Source organism: Stomoxys calcitrans, chromosome 5 (assembly GCF_963082655.1).
Source record: "Stomoxys calcitrans chromosome 5, idStoCalc2.1, whole genome shotgun sequence".
Lineage (NCBI taxonomy): Eukaryota > Metazoa > Arthropoda > Insecta > Diptera > Muscidae > Stomoxys > Stomoxys calcitrans.
In genome coordinates this window covers 162,213,607-162,231,154 of record NC_081556.1, presented here as the reverse complement: position 1 = coordinate 162,231,154, position 17,548 = coordinate 162,213,607, and the positions used below count along the sequence as shown (strand labels likewise).

Here is a 17,548-nt window from a genome sequence, read left to right as displayed (position 1 = left end):
TCAGTGGCATTTATGCTCTCCTAATGCTAATGTTTCGCAATGCAGGATGCCCTTCAGACTCGGTTATAAAAAGGATGCCCCTTATCATTGAGCTAAAAATTTGAATCGGACAGCACTCATTGGTATGTGAGAAGTTTGGGTCGTGTTTCATTATTGTTTGGAGTGTTTTTCATTCCATGCCAGCCTTATTTCCTCTTTACTTAGGGTCTTATTTTATTATTAAAAAATAGGGCTTTACCAATTTTAGACTTTCTTTAATTTTCTGTTTGGGGAATTACTGCTTTAGGGCCTTATTTAATCCTTTTATTTTTGTTATAAAATGTGCATGTATATGCTATTGCATGTTGTTACAAAATTTGTTTGCGACAATGTCGAATACGATAAAACAAACCCAGAAATAGGTTTTTAGCCATTTAAACAATAGCTTTGTAGAAAATAAAATTTTCTTTATTGAAACTTTCGTGTAAATGTAGTTTAATGTTATATTGAGAAAAATAGATCGTGCTTTACAATTTTATTGATTTGATTGTTTAAAATTTTTTGCTTGCAAAAAATAATGATAATTAAATCTACGATAAATGGAAATACTTTTACTCTTAGAAGTTGAGTGGACATACAAATGTTGATATAATAATGTATACGCGCGTTTTTTCTTCTATATAAAATCATATGTATGGATGTATACATATATATATGTATAATATAGTTGGTGATATTACAAATAAATTAATTTAATTTATACCATTCCAAATTATCGGGTTTATTCGATGGAGAATTGAGCACGTCGTTGATCATTATAATATTATCATTTAACTGCAAAGTTGTATCCAAGTTGTCAATTATGCTGCCATTTTCTGAAAATGCAAATAATCAATTATTATCTCTTAAAGATGTAATGACAAAACATCAACATAAATCTTAAACACGAATTACCACTTATACAATCCATGCTATTATCCATATGAGTTATGAAGTCCGGGTTTACGGCAAATGAATTCGATGATAAACTCAATCCACTGTCACTCGATTCCTGTCGAGCGTGGTTGTCACCAGATAGGAACGGATCCATGTGCAAGCTAATATTGGGTTTGTTTAACGACTTCTGTAGGGAAAATAAAAAATATCCTCAGTACAATCAACTATTTCTATATAAAATTCTTTACGGTTCTTAGAATGTATTATTATTTAGGGATTTTCTTTTCCCGGGAAATCGAAAAATATTTTCCAATCTCGGGAATTCCCGTTCCTCACATATTATCCGGTTAACGAATTCCCATAACGTAAAATTTTCTTCGCATATTTTGCAAAGCTTAATATATCGTTGTTTGAAAGCATGTTGTAATCAAATTTCAGCATAGTAAAAGGAACGTCAAGCGATCCCAAACCGTCAAGGTAAAAAGCGAAGTAGGTATAGGACAAACAAATTTTCGCTTTGTACTTCATAACCCGCAACAAGGGGATATGTCATATTTATTATGCATTTTGTATTTTCATCATAAGTAGTAGTTACAACTACTAGCAGAATTATCTTTATTCATAAATTCATTAAAAAATATAAATCGTACTTTAAATATAAGATTATGAAATAAGATATACAGCCTTGACTTTGTCGTCAGCCGGAAAATATAATTCAAACATTTCAGATTTAGTAAAGAGAACATTATGTTTAAATTTCATGTGAATTCGGTTATTTGTAATTTTCTTTACTTCAGTGCATTTTTTAAATATGCCACTAAGTTCATCCAATTGAACGCTCCCCTCCCGTCTAGCACATCTGTGATTTCTCTTTCATTTAAAATAGTTTTAACAAAAAAAAAATGCATCTGGTATCCTTGCAGTATTGGACATACTCCTAGGAAATGCTGAATGTTTTCTTTTGCTCACAGATTACATAATGTGCATTCGGTCAGAATTTGCAGTGCATTGGCTTCCATTGGGGTATATCAAATCACATCTCGGTTTGAAAATTCCATTCCATGTAGTTTCATTGATGTTTGTATCTATAACGTGAATGTCAAATTGATTTAATTCTCCAACCTAGAACAATTGTTTACTAGGTCGAATTTTAGATAGCTATGTGGTAGTTGCTCTCGATTATATTTAAACATAGTTCTGCTACGTATTTTATATGCAATTGTAGCGTATATATATGACCATTTTCTATCCAAGTTACCAGAGCGATAAAACGTTGTAGCTTTTCTATTTCTTCGAAATTTCCAAATCCCCAGACTTGCGCGGAGTACGACTTTATGGATCTGTATATCGCCAGATATAAATTCCATTGTTGGCCCAAGGTAATTTGCTTCTTTTGAAGAAAGTTCTTCCAAGTCATGCTTATTGCACTCTTTGCTTGAGTATTAATACTTTTGAAATTTTCGACCACCGTTTCGACAAATAATTATTTTGGATTTCTCAATGTTAATCTCAAGATTCCCTTTTGGGCAATAGTACTCGAAGTTGGATATCATGTTTTGTAGTATCGTTTTATCGACGGGCAGAATTACAATGTCGTCCGCATATAATTGTTGTTGTTGTTGTAGCAGTGTTATACACTGAGGCGACAGCCCTTGCCGATGAAGAGCTCTATCGGATCAATCCGGTAAGTGCAACCGGCTGCCATGGGATTGGTCCCCATATAGTAATACTCTTATGTTCAGTCATTCTATATTTAAGCCTCCTCTCAGTCTATCATGTAGGTGGTTAATGTGAAGGGCAAACAGTAGTGGAGATAAAAGGCAGCCTTGTTTTACTCCCGAGGTGGTATGAAAATAATCCGATAACTCTTCTCCTGTCCATATAGCTGATTGAGTATTTTGTAACAAATTTATTTGATACGCCCATTTCGTGCAATTTGTAGATAGGTAGGCTTTGGGATATCTTGTCAAATGCGGTTTTGAAGTCCACGAAAAATTCTTATACAAACAAACAAATACAAGGACTTGGCGATACCAGGAATGACAACGACGACAGATTGGTTGATTTCTGCCAAGAAAGAGGCTCTTAATTGGAGGCACAGAATTCCCCCATAAAAATATACACAAATATATCTGGAATCACCAGATGGAAACGCCCGTAATCAAATCGACCACGTAATCATCAGTAAACTTTTTCTGGGTTCGCTGATGGATGTGATAACTAGACGAGGAGCCGACATCGATAGTGCCAAATGGTCTTAGTGGCTACTCTACGTCTACGCACAGCCGTCGGGAAAAAGACTCAACAAAAAGCACAAAGTTCAACCTCAGCATGTACGGAGACGGCCACCTCTAGTTCGCTTGTCTACGAGTCAGTAAAACAAATGAGCGGCAACAATATAAAACCAACGGCAATAATAAAAGATGAGGACGGATCGGAATTAACAACACCCGAACAGCAAATAGATTTTTTCTAAGTTTCGAAGAACCAGCAACCGGGGACGCAATCTCCGACCTTCTTAATCCCCCTGTGCGCCGAAACCCACGCAGGGATATATCTACGGCCCCACCCACATGCGAAGAAATTGAGGCTGTTCTGGTCATCAAAAACGCCAAATCAGCCGGCCCTGATAATATAACTGCTGCACTGTTGCTTTATGAGGCATGCCCAATAGCTCAAGCGACCAACCCAATAGTCAGGGAGGCCTGGGATACAAACGCTGTCCTCAATGGAAGAAGGGGATCATGGTCACAATCCCAAAGAAGGTTGACCTCACCCAGTGTAAACGCAAACAATAAAGTGATCGCCTGCACTTGACAGCATTTTGAGGAAGGAACAGGCAGGTTTTCGGCCAGGACGTTCTTGTGCCGACCACATTAACTCCCTGCGCAAAATCATTGAATAGTCTGCAGAACTTATACACACCTATACCTTTTATTTATCGACTTCGAGCGTGCTTTTCAATTTCAATGTGGAGCATGCTATTGAATAAGGGCATGTCTAAAAAAATCGTGACACTAATTAGAGAGTTGTATAGGAATGCTGAAGTTTCAGTCCGTTTCAATGGAAAAGACAGACGACCTTTCGGGGTCGACAAAGGAGTGAAGCAGTGAAGGGTTGCATCCTGTTATTTAAATTTTATTAGACTCCGTATTAGAAGCAACTAATGCTGAGGCACCCTATGGTATACGCTGGGGTATAAACGACTTCCTCGGAGACTAATTGCTAATAGGAACAAAAACTTCCCCTGTCGATATAGGAAAGAGAAGAGAAAATGGACTTGGTTGGGTCATATCCTACGCCAACTACGCGATGATATAGCGAGAAATGCCCTGGACTGGAACCTGCAAGAACAGCGAGGGAGGGGACGCCCGCAAAATACATGGTTCCGCTGTACGCAAAGAGAGCTGGAATCAACAATAGAGCTCGGTTTTCTTAAATTTTCTCAACCTTTGAAAAACTTTCTCCTTTTCAAATGCAATGCAAATTTTCCCATGAACAATCTATTCTCCCCAAGTTTCGAACCCAGGCGTTCGCATCATAGGCGGACATGCTTACCTCTGTGCTACTGTTTAAAAAAACGAAGAAGATTAAAAACGGCCTAGGTTGACGACCCCCGCAAACGTTTTAAGGACCATGATTTGCGTATCTGCTCCGAGAATGTCCGCAGTCCTTATAGAGAGGACGCAGTATACGCACAGAACAGACATCACTGTCATACAGACTCTGTCATGTAAACTTTAGACTATAATAAAAGGTATTCGGGAGCTGAATCTTGTATTTACTTTAAAGGCCAAGTGTCTGGAAGGACACCCCACCCCCGAAATGCCCCCTGAATTGGAAATATTTACCAATATGGCAATATTGGACTCAAAAGAAAGGCATTTGGGAGTAGAGTACAAATTTGCCCAGGAACCGAGCAGGAGCAAACTTCTCACACATCAATGAGTGATTTCCGATTTAAGTGTAAACTCAATGGTAAGTTTATTTTATAGCCGAGTTCGAACGGCGTGCCGCAGTGCGATACCTCTTTGGGGAGAATTTTCTATATGATCATGCATGGCATGCTACTTCGCATTACAAGGCGATAACCACCGCTTTAAATTTTGTCCGATGTTCTCGCCAGGCAGGCAGCATCATAAGCGGACATAGGCACGAATACGATATCCACATCCATTCAAGGCGAAGTGTCCCCACCCTAAAAAGATATTAAAGAGTTAAAGAAGGCGCAGCGGAGCGGGCCCTATTCCTGCAACGCCAAAACTGCTCACTCTCTTACAACTGATAGCAACACAAGTAATACAAATAATAAAGTATATATCATCTAGTACTACCACAACAAAATCAAATACCAACCAACCCAACTAGAAATATATTAAATACAAACAGAAATGAAAACGAAAAACAGAACTCACAAAACTATACTGGTTGTAATTAATAAACCTCACCAAATTCCCAAACCAACAACAAAACGGCAACAAGTGAATTTCTCAACTAGGGTCCCTTGTCCTAAAATTTCCAATCGTTTGTCCCCAAAAACCCCCAATTTAAAATTAATATCCCCAATAAAGATCCCCAAACAATTTTGATATGCTTTTTATAAAAAAAATTAATTAATTTCTTGGACAACATTTTTTTACTGACGGCCAAACCGACTAAGTATGTGTGTCACGTGAAGGCATGGATATACAATTTTTGAAGTTATGAAAAATAGATGTAGGGTCTGTTTGTTAGCATTATACATTCAATGCAAGTCAGGTGTACTAGAAAGATAACCAATGCCAAGTTAAACTGGATAGATTATTATCGTTATCATGTCGATAACACGTGCTTTCTACTGTATTGTATAAAAAACAGACTCGAGATACGCTCCTGGAAGAAATACTATAGATACTCCACCTGAGAGTATGGAGGACTAATGCCGTTTCTTAACTCCTTTTTACAAAATACTGTAAAGAAACATGAACTGATAATTAAATAAACTCCATGAACTTCAGATATTAATTCAGGATTTTTCACCTGATATTATCTCTTTACAAGAAACGCACCACTATTGCAATATAACATGTGGGTTCGAGCCGGGGTGGATCTGCAACATTTATTAAAACAAATCTAAAATATGGATGCTCAATAGTAGCCAATAACTTTTCTGTCTTGATAGAGATTTTTGCGGGAATGAATTTAAGGATTGTATACTTATACATTAATCCATCGGAAGACCTACCAACTAATTTTTTATCACCGATTTTTGCACAGTATGACCAAAAAGCTATTATCCTAGGTGACTTAAACTCACACTCTACCTCATGGGGTCTCCTGGTACTTCAACGAATGGCCGCATACTAGAGGATTTAATAATCCAATCAAATTTTATAATTCCATATGATGGCTCCCCACACATTTTCCATGAAGTAAACTTTACCCTCATTGAGCTCTCTTTGGCATCCTCTGATATAGCTTCGCTCGTTACATGGAACATTGATAAATAATTACATGGCAGTGATCACTTCCCCATACTTATTGAGCTTAAAATACCTGGGTTTAAAATAACTTGTCAGAACTATTACCGGCAAACAAAGTTTAGCATTAGCAAAGCCGATTGGTCCAAATTTAAATCAGTGCTAAGCTCTTTTAATCTCTACATCGGTTCATCCAATCATCCAAGCACTGATTTAAATTTGGTCCAAATTTAAATCAGTGCTAAGCTCTTTTAATCTCTACATCGGTTCATCCAATCATCCAATGTAAACCTTTATACGGCAAAGCTACAAAAAATCATAATACGAGGGTTGCCTTTTATGTATCGGGATTGGACAACCCTTGTGTTGCAATCTGCCAACTGACAGGTCTATCGTAAAACTTGACATTTTTGAGGTTATACATACTCAGAACTTTTTGATATATGAGCGCTATTTGTGTTGTTTACAGTAACTTAAAAGATTCATATCACCCAAAAAATGAACTTTCGACGTGGATTAACTCAACAACAGTGCATCGATGAACTTAATTCAATTTTTGGCGAATAAGGACCAGTGTTTATCGATGTTATGGTGAATTCAACCGAGGTCGTAGTTCGCTCCAAGACTAATTTCGTGAAGGTCGTCAAATCAGTTGTTGTTCCAAAAACCCTTGATGCTGTGCGCCAACTGATATTGCAAGATCGGCATGTGACCTATCGCGAAATCGATACAACCTTAGGTATAAGTGGCACCAGAATACATTCAATATTGCATGAAAATTTGACTGTCAAAAAATTTCATTTCATTTCATTTCATTTATTAACCAAATATGTAATATAAAGCCAATAAGGCCCATAAAATAATTACATACAAACATTTCAGTAACCTGAGTATAACAGATAATTAAATTCATTTCTTAACATAATGAGGTACTTTATTATATTAACCTAATATTTGGCTCCCCAGCCATTAAAAATAAAGAATATAAAAGAAATCCAAATGGAAGAGAGCGATAAATAGAATAGAATAGAAATAATAGAATAGAATAGAAAGAATTTGTCCGCTCAAAGGTGGCTTGGTCGAAATAAATTATCAAAAACTAAGAAACAACTACATTTTTGAGCACTCAAAACATCGATTTGATGAGTCATCCGCCGTATAGTCCTGACTTGGCACCGAATGAATTCTTTTTATTCCCGTACGTAAAAAATAAAATTAGACGTCAACGTTTTTCGACACCTGAAGAAGCGGTTGATGCGTTCACAATGCATGTTTTTGAGATCTCTCAATCGGAGTGGCAAAAGTGTTTCGACAATTAGTTCAAACGCATGCAAAAGTGTATAGATCTCTATGGGGAATATTTTGAAAAACAATAAAGCGATTTTCGATTATTAATATTTGTTTTTGTGTTCTCTAATCCTGATATATAAAAGGCAACCCTCGTAGCAGCTGCTAATTCCTCTCTGCCACATAATAAAAGAAATAAAAATTGTCAATATACACAATGGTGGAGCCAACATTTAAATACATTGCGTGAGGAAAAAAAAGCTTTTAAATACGTTTAAAAGCATCCGACTTCGGATAATCGGAAAGCATAGAAAAATGCTGATAGAATATTAAAATTTCATAGCAAAAAAAAACTAAGCATGATTCATTTTTCGCCTTCACCATTCAAATGAATTCAATACTCCTATTTCTAAAAGGTGGAGCTACATTTGCAAACTACGGGGTTGCCAAAATGCTAACTTTATTCGATTTATTGAAGCTGATAATAACCAAAACTTCAACGAACTTCACGATATAGCAAATTTTTTCGAAGAATCCTGGTCAAGATAGTTTGAGGCAAAAAAAAAACTAAGCATGATTCATTTTTTGCCTTCACCATTCAAATGATTTCAATACTCTCATTTCTAAAAGGTGGAGGTACATTTGCAAACTACGGGGTTGCCAAAATGCTAACTTTATTCGATTTATTGAAGCTGATAATAACCAAAACTTCAACGAACTTCACGATATAGGAAATTTTTTCGAAGAAATCTGGTCAAGATAGTCTGAGGACCAAAACTTTGCTCGCACTTCTATGGAAAACAAAAGGGATTTTAACCTTCCTACTTCGTATTCTACAACTCTTCGTTCGCTCAAAGAAAAGACACCGGGTTTTGACAAAATATCGTACCCCATGCTACAAAACTTACCACCCAACATACTACAAAGCATGCTACACTTATACAAAAACATTTTCACTTCCGTCATAATTCCACAACAATGGAAAATCCCTACCATTAACCCAATCTAAGGGTACAGTTGAAGGATACCGGCCATTTTAACTTATTCCTTGCGTATGGAAACTACTAGAAAAAGCATAGCATCCAAACTATCATGGTTCCTTTTAAAAAATAAACTCCTGAGTAACCACCAAGTGGCCTTTAAACCTAAAAAAGGCAAACAGATGTATATCGATCACTTATCTGCATCCAGTGTTGCCAGTATTTTTCAGTCTCTTATCCCCAAATGTCTAATCTTTTGTCCTCAAAAATCCCTTATTAAAAGTTAATTTCCCCAAACAATTTTGAAGGGCTTTTATTAAAGTACAACAAAGTATTTTTTTATTTGTATATTAGAATTAATTTCTAGGACAAAAATATGCGTTATAAAATTTTTTACTGGCTGCCAAAACCAACTAAAGGCGCTATTACACGGCATGTAGATGTCTTATGACATGTCACTTTCTCTATTCAGATGTCACAAATCTGTTTTTTTATGCGTAATAACTGTTAAAGTTGTGAGAAAGCTGGTTAAATTTAAAATTTGTGAAAACAATTTAATTTGGGGTTGCTTTCATTCGACTGACAACAAAAACAGATAATTTTTTTTGTGTTTTTGTCAGAAGGAATAGAGCACGCTCTAATTGAAAAAAATTACATGTGCTACTTTGAAAAGTGATTTTCATATGTTAGTTTCGTTTGTATCACACGACATGTACAACTCAACATGTGGTAAATTTGACATGTCATAAGACAACAACATGCCGTGTAATAGAGCCTTAAAGTTGTGTGTCACGTGAAGACATGGATATAAAAAATGGATAGCGATGTAGGGTCTGTTTTTTAGAATTTTTGATTCAACGCATGTCAGTTGTACTGCAGAGATGCGGAGTGTCAAGTTGGACTGAATAGATAGTTATCGGTATCAAGTCAATAAATAAAAAATTTCATCCCCTTTTAGAAAATAAATACCCAATTTGGGGCAACACTGGCTGCAACTACCATGTCTAATAGAGGCCATCTATCAATTGATTTTGAAAAAGCTTTTGATCGCTTTGGATTTCACACAATCATTTCCCAACTAATAGTATATATGCTTACGTAGCCAATAGGAAAATAAGGGTAAGAGTCAACAATACCTTTTCATCTACAAATCCTCAATCCAATGGCAGCCGGTTGTACTTATCGGATTGGCCTGATGTAGTCCTTCATCGGCAAGGGCTGACGCCTCAGTGTACAACACACTGCTACAATAATAACAATGATTCTTGGCTAAGTATTTGATAAAAAATTTCCCCGGTCATCCATATAAAACATTAAAAACAATCATTACAGCTTTGTATCAACCTTATAAATGTCTCGAAGCTAAGAAAAACGTAATGCGCACCAAAACTCAACCTTAAATGTTGTACGGAGTCTTTTCCTATCAAAATTGGACTTTGGGTTAGTAATATATGGTAAAGCTCCCAAATCGGTACTTGGCAAGTTAAACCCCTCCTTTTAATTAGCTATTAGAATAGAATTGGGCGTTTTCAAAACTACGCCAATTAAAAACCTATTGGCTTCTTTGAAGTCCATATTCCAGAAACTTAGGGCGAATACGATTACGCACATTATGTTTCCAGACGAAGAACATCTCACCTAACGGATAGATTGTAATCAAAGCCTTTCAACGCTCAGACGCCCTTCTTCTTTATTCTTAATTTATTTATTTAACAGTACATCTTTTGATTTTACTTATGGAAACGGAAATTATTTTTTCGGATGGATCCAAAACGTGCTCTACTCCTCATTTGCAGTTATTAAGGATGAACTTAAACCAGATGTCATTTAAACCCTTGATGAAAATACCTCTATATTCACCGCCGAATCCGCAGCTATATAGTGGGCCCCGTTTACCCAAGTACAGTTCCTAGTATGTTGATAAGATAATACATTCCTATCTCACCAACATCTTTTTAAACGAGAAGTATCCAATGCACACTGCCCTGTTTGAAAAAACGAAACATTTCTTTGTGCATTTTGGAGCTTAGTGTCTCTAAAACCACAAAAATAAAGTATACCCAATTTTTTTACAATAATCCCCAAAATATATCTTTCGGACAAAGATTGTTTCGAAATCGGCATTTTATAGTAAATTTGATCTGGAGACTACAAATATTGTTAAGTGTTTGCATGGTTTTAGGGGACATATTTTTGGGCTTTGGAATTTTTGAACTCGAGGGGTTTTTCCAATTTTTTTAATAAAAAATTTCCTTTTTTGAAGTTCATACAGCACCCATTTAAGTTGTTATATCCTGTTAATATTTCACTTGAAAAGCATTTACAATATATCCTCTTTATAGGAAAAAAGAGACAATTAAGGTATTTAAGCAAGTTTTTTCAATAAAGACTAATCAAAGAAAATACTGTTTTTGTCCAAAAAATGCACTAGTACCAGTTTTTTCGATATTCTCTCACTGTGTGATGTGACAAGACATACTTATATATAGGTTATACATTTACTGCTCTAATATACATAATTGTTTTACTGTTTTATAGTTTTATATAATTGTTTTATTGTTTTTATTTGTAAATTTTACCAATATTTTGACCACCGCCGGTGATCTTCATCAGGGTTTTAAATTTTGAAACAAAACAATCGATTTTCCTTTACAGTCGAACTTGTGCGATGTAAAGGAATGTTTTTATATAATTGTTCTATTTGTAATTTTTACCAAATTACAAAATTTAAAACCCAGATGAAGATTACCGGCGGTAGTCGAAATATTGGTAAAAATTACAAATAAAACTATTATATAAAACACCAACACCTGTTTTTGTAAATTTTTGTTGTATTTATCTCGAAACAATTGCGAAAGTACCTCTATAAAAAACAACACTAAGTTCGACACTAGCTGTCTCTTTACCAATGCATGTTTTTGTTGTAGTGATGGATTTCTTATCCATAAACCTATAATTGCTTACAGGGTATACACAAAGTTTAGAGTTTTGAAATTGTGTTGGTGGCTTTGGACTATAAGACTGCGGTAACTGTTTATTGCTGCTCTCACGTACCTGGTTCGCCGACCCACTATGCACTAGTACCAGTTTTTTCGATATTCTCTCACTGTGTGATGTGACAAGACATACTTATATATAGGTTATACATTTACTGCTCTAATATACATAATTGTTTTACTGTTTTATAGTTTTATATAATTGTTTTATTGTTTTTATTTGTAAATTTTACCAATATTTTGACCACCGCCGGTGATCTTCATCAGGGTTTTAAATTTTGAAACAAAACAATCGATTTTCCTTTACAGTCGAACTTGTGCGATGTAAAGGAATGTTTTTATATAATTGTTCTATTTGTAATTTTTACCAAATTACAAAATTTAAAACCCAGATGAAGATTACCGGCGGTAGTCGAAATATTGGTAAAAATTACAAATAAAACTATTATATAAAACACCAACACCTGTTTTTGTAAATTTTTGTTGTATTTATCTCGAAACAATTGCGAAAGTACCTCTATAAAAAACAACACTAAGTTCGACACTAGCTGTCTCTTTACCAATGCATGTTTTTGTTGTAGTGATGGATTTCTTATCCATAAACCTATAATTGCTTACAGGGTATACACAAAGTTTAGAGTTTTGAAATTGTGTTGGTGGCTTTGGACTATAAGACTGCGGTAACTGTTTATTGCTGCTCTCACGTACCTGGTTCGCCGACCCAGGCCGTAAGTCAGTCCAATTTTTATACCCTCCACTATAGGATAGATTGGTTTGTAGCTCATCGAAATATTGATCTGATACCCAACATATAATATACACAGTCAGTCAAATGAATTTACGTACACATGTGTCTAGCAAATAAAATGGTTGAATTTTCTCCCTTAATATACACATACATTTTTTTGTTGCACTAAACTTCAACGGGGTAATAGATCGTCAGATAGCTTATCGGATTCCGCGACGTTAAATTTATAAGTGGATACAAATATACCGAAAACCCCGAAAATATTGAAAATTCATATAAAAATATTTTACTTACATAAAGATGCATATTATATTTTGAAGTAGGAAAAAGGTTTTACACGACTTTTATATTTTGTGGGTCCTCCATTAGTTGCGGTAATTGCTCCCCATCGTCAACCCACACTTCCAACTAGAATGAAGGTGTCCATTTCCCCTGTATTGGTCCACTATTCTCGTACAGTAGGTTTTAGGCTTTCTTTAGTTAAAATCTTGTGCTAGTAAATACTCCTTTCGAGTAATTCTTCAATTTGGTTCTTGGATTAACTCCAGATGCTTTTACAGATGTTGTTAAGAATTGTTAAGAATTATTTTAAAATCATTTTCGATGTATATGTATTAGGTTTTGTTGAAAATAAAATTTGCTTAAATTATGTCATGTTTTTTACACACATGGTGCCAAATTATAACTGAATATGTTAGATTAGGTACTAATGAATTTGTTTATCCATATTTTCCGTGATAAGAGCAACTTAATAACATTTGTCATTCCCAAATTTTTATGGCATTATCCGACCCACAAATTTTGTATTTTGACCCATCGCTAAATCCTAAATTTTTTGAAAAGGGGATAGACGCTTTGAAGTGTTTTGTGTGTTGTGGTTTTTGTACGTATTGACTAGATGCAAATGTGATTCAATAGAGCGGAAAGAGTAGTGTTAAGAAATTTTACATTTTAAGCACTTTTATCCGGATTTAAATTCAATAAGCTTTGAGTACGTGAATTTATTTGTCTGTCGAAAGCTTCCAGAGGGCGAAAATCTTATCCGATTTGTTATAGTCCAAATTGGTCCATAACCTGAAATAGTTTCCATATATACCGATTTGACTTCTAGGGCCTCAAGAGGGCGACATTTTTACTAGGCGTTTAATTATGACTTCCAACAACAGTGACGGGTATAGTGTTAATGGGTCTGTACGCTGATGTAGCTCCCATGTAAATCTACAGTCAATTTTTTTTAAATAAAATTAAAATGATCTAATTCCATTTTCCATTCATGCGAATAAAATATTAGGCCAAGTATTTAAATTTTTGGTATTTTAAGATTTAGTTTTGTTATAAGATTATGCCAGATACATTAGATTGGTCACCACCAAGTTCAGATCTAAAAATTTTATGGGCCTAACTCAACAAAAATGCTGTATTTCATTGACAATGGCTTAAAAAGACTCAATGTCGGAAATTGAAGCTTTTCGATAAAATATCCCAATTGATTTTAGTAAAACTATGGTGAAACTCATTCCAAACTATCGCCAAAAGTCACGATCACTCTCCTCAGCTCTATTTTCCATTTTCCATTCATGTGATCATAAAATTAATAATATTTTATTTATTCTTATAATAAAATTAAATGCCAAAAAACTTATGCCAGCAATGGCAGCCGTTTGTCTCAACAAAAATGCTGTATTTCATTGACAATGGCTTAAAAAGACTCAATGTCGGAAATTGAAGCTTTTCGATAAAATATCCCAATTGATTTTAGTAAAACTATGGTGAATCTCATTCCAAGCTATCGCCAAAAGTCACGATCACTCTCCTCAGCTCTATTTTCCATTTTCCATTCATGTGATCATAAAATTAATAATATTTTATTTATTCTTATAATAAAATTAAATGCCAAAAAACTTATGCCAGCAATGGCAGCCGTTTGTCTGATCAAAAAAATAACCGTTATTCTAAATTTTTCCAATACTTATATATTTACTCATCAATAACTATCTTGTCCCCTTCAAAGTAATGTCCCTCAGATATTTGTTTCCATTTTTTTCCAATCCTCGAATCACTTCTAAAACTCGCTTTTTGGTTACACAAAACCCAAAATGGACCAAACCAGTTTTTCGAATAGTAAAAAATCGAAGAGCACAACAAAACACGACTAACCTTTTTATACCCTCCACCATAGGATGGGGGTATACTACAATAATTTCGTTATTCTGTTTGTAACACCTCGAAATATGCATCTAAGACCCCATAAAGTATATATATTCTTGATCGCCGTGACATTTTATGTGGAACTAGCCATGTCCGTCCGTCCGTCTGTCTGTCGAAAGCACGGTAACGTTTGAAAGAGTAAAGCTAGCCGCTTGAAATTTTGCACAAATACTTCTTATTAGTGTAGGTCGGTTGGGATTGTAAATGGGCCAAATCGGTTCATGTTTTGATATAGCTGCTATATAACCCGACATCATATATCAGTATCATGATATCACTGACATAACTTTGTGCGAAGTATGGTACAAATCGGTCCATAACCTGATATAGCTGCCATATAAAGCGATCTTGGGTCTTGACTTCTTGAGTCTCTAGAGTGCGCAATTCTCGTCCGATTTGACTGAAATTTTGCACGTGGTGTTTTGATATCACTTCCAACATTTGGGCCTTGTGTGGTCCAAATCGGTCCATAACCTGATATAGCTGCCATATAAACCGACTTGGGTTCTTGACTTCTTGAGCCTCTAGAGAGCGCAATTCTCATCCGATTTGGTACAAATTTTGTACAACGGCTTCTACCATGGCCTTCAACATACCTGTGCAATATGGTCTGAATCGATCTATAACTTGATACATCTTCCATATAAACCGATCTCCCGATTTTACTTCTTAAACCCCGAATCGGACTATAACATGATATAGCTCCTAATCCGTCCTCATTCATTATTCTTTGTTTGCCTAAAAAGAGAGACGAGAACGGTTATTTTTCTGATCAGACCTCGTACATACCGGTTTAACCCAACGAAGCCCTTAATTGCCAAGGGCTGCCGCCTCAGTGCACAAGAACATTTTAAATTTCTGTATGCTAAACTGTTTGAAAATTTCTAAGTTTTTTGCCTGTTAGGGCGAACTTAACTTCCTTCCACAATTTTTCTTTTGTTTAATGATCAGAGTTTTTTGCAATGGAAATGCAAAGCCAGAGATCACAACATAGCTCAGACCAACTACTATGAGACGTGCTTCGTCTTTGGTTAGAAGACTTTTCAACCATATGAGGTGTGGAGGCTTCAAGGTCCATACATTGGTATGTCGTACTTATATCGAATATACTTCGAAAACGTGTCTACGATGTAAAATCGACACCTTTCACTATCCGCATGTTTTCTCTGTAGTGATAGACTTATTTTCTACACCACTACATAGCTTCCATTGTATATACACATGCCATTTGTGCAATTTTTGGAAGTTGTATTGATGGTTTCGAGCGACAACGGCTCTCGCTGTTGCACTTCTTATCCAGATATATAAAAAAAATGGAATTTATTACTTGACATAAAATTCTCTTTTTTTGTTTCTGGCTTTTAAGAAAAACCGTGGAAAGAACTTCACACATGCGATCCATGGTGATGGGTTTAACTTAGCCAATTTTTACTTGTTCATTTTGAATTTTTTTGCCTGTCAGGGCGAGGATCATTTTTCTATTTTTCGGCTGCAGCGAATACGCCAACGATAAATAATTTTCTTTGAATTCTTTACAGCTATATGTGAACAGTATGCGTTAAGCCATCTAGCATTAGGAGGTTTATTTAAAGCAGTACATTAATTTGTTCCGAGTTATTTTTTTTATTCTGAGACGGTATCAACTCTATCCCTTTTAGACTAGACAAATTTAAAAAGTTAAAAAAATGTCAAGTATTTCTGCAAAGTTTTATGAGCCTTTTCCATCGGGAATTAATGTAATATAGAACGTAGATTGTTGCGCTCATACATACCTGTCGCGATTTTTGCTTAAATATATCAGAATCTTTGTCAATATCAGTTGCATTTACCCAACTCATTTCCGTCTTAGGTTTTAATTCTTTTTGAATCAACAGAGCTGAAAAGAATGACATGAGTAACAAATATCAGAGTAAAATACAAAATTCTAATACTCACGAAACCTTGGGTCATTCAACCTCGGATCATTCCATGAAGTAGTCCGATCAATATGGTTAATAAAATAAACTTCCCCTGTTTCGGTCAAGGCTTGTTCCCATCCTTCTGGCAATGGCCCCAAATTACTCGAAGCTAATATATTGTCTGTCCCGTTGACTTTAGCAGTAGCCCTGGTATTAGCTATAACAATAAAATACAGAAGAAGATAAATACATATATTTAAGATTCAGTATCACATTCACATACAAACTGCATTTAATGCCTGTTGTTGCTTAAACTGTGTTCTGGGATCCTCCCATTGTGTTGTTTTCGTTGTATGGCTAAAATTCAATAGATTTTAGAATATTATTTACTTCTGTATGGATATAACTTCAAATTAAGATGAAACGATATTATAATACAGAAAGAGTGATTAATATTTAATAGCAATTGCTTAGTTCTAGGTAGTTGGAAGTGTTGGGTACAAAAACCAAAGTTGAAATTCTGATCCTAAACGACAGGACAAAGACAGTGGAAATAGGAAACTCAATAAATACACGACGGACAGACATTATTAAAATAAGAGATTTATTTATATTTTATCTCTATGTATAAAAGAGCCGCTTCATTAGCGGAGAGACTGATTGTTTACTGCACAGCGCAAACGGGTACAGCTACTATCATGAAATTTAGGTTCAAAATAGTACTATCTTCGCGGATTGAACTAGAGTTCTGCAATTTGGGATCAGGTACACCTTTGTCGAATACATAAAACTTTTGAGTACAATGTCAAGAAGAGAAAATGACAATCTAAAGCCTATTAAATCTAACATTATTTTTAAAATAAAAAAATATTATGTTTAAACTAACAAAGAAAATGAAAACTTAACCTACTTAGTTAAAAAATAAATATATTAAATGATTGGGTGTTATAATTGTGGAATCTCCCTAGTGTCAACGTAATTTACACTCCAGGAGCAAATGAAGCTTTTTTCCGGATCGTTATTTCATTGTTGACATCGCTTGCGAATTGCTTGGAGT

The 17,548-nt window shown here is 35.1% G+C and overlaps 1 protein-coding gene across 2 annotated transcripts in view; it reads right to left on the bottom strand.

The window, feature by feature from the left end:
- Positions 1-468: 468 nt before the first annotated feature.
- Positions 469-17,548, bottom strand: part of LOC106086142 (transcriptional coactivator yorkie) — a 28,552-nt gene continuing 11,472 nt past the window's right edge. The window contains exons 2-6 of one of the 2 annotated variants that reach the window (XM_013250687.2): positions 16,775-16,848; positions 16,529-16,708; positions 16,366-16,469; positions 934-1,102; positions 469-854 (exon numbers count right to left, since the gene is read on the bottom strand). In XM_013250687.2, the coding sequence (XP_013106141.2) occupies positions 727-854; positions 934-1,102; positions 16,366-16,469; positions 16,529-16,708; positions 16,775-16,848 (655 nt within the window). In that variant the 3' untranslated portion in view covers positions 469-726. Of the gene's footprint in view, positions 855-933; positions 1,103-12,716; positions 12,937-16,365; positions 16,470-16,528; positions 16,709-16,774; positions 16,849-17,548 lie in introns of those variants that run through there. The other variant, XM_059368887.1, reaches the window with a different exon arrangement.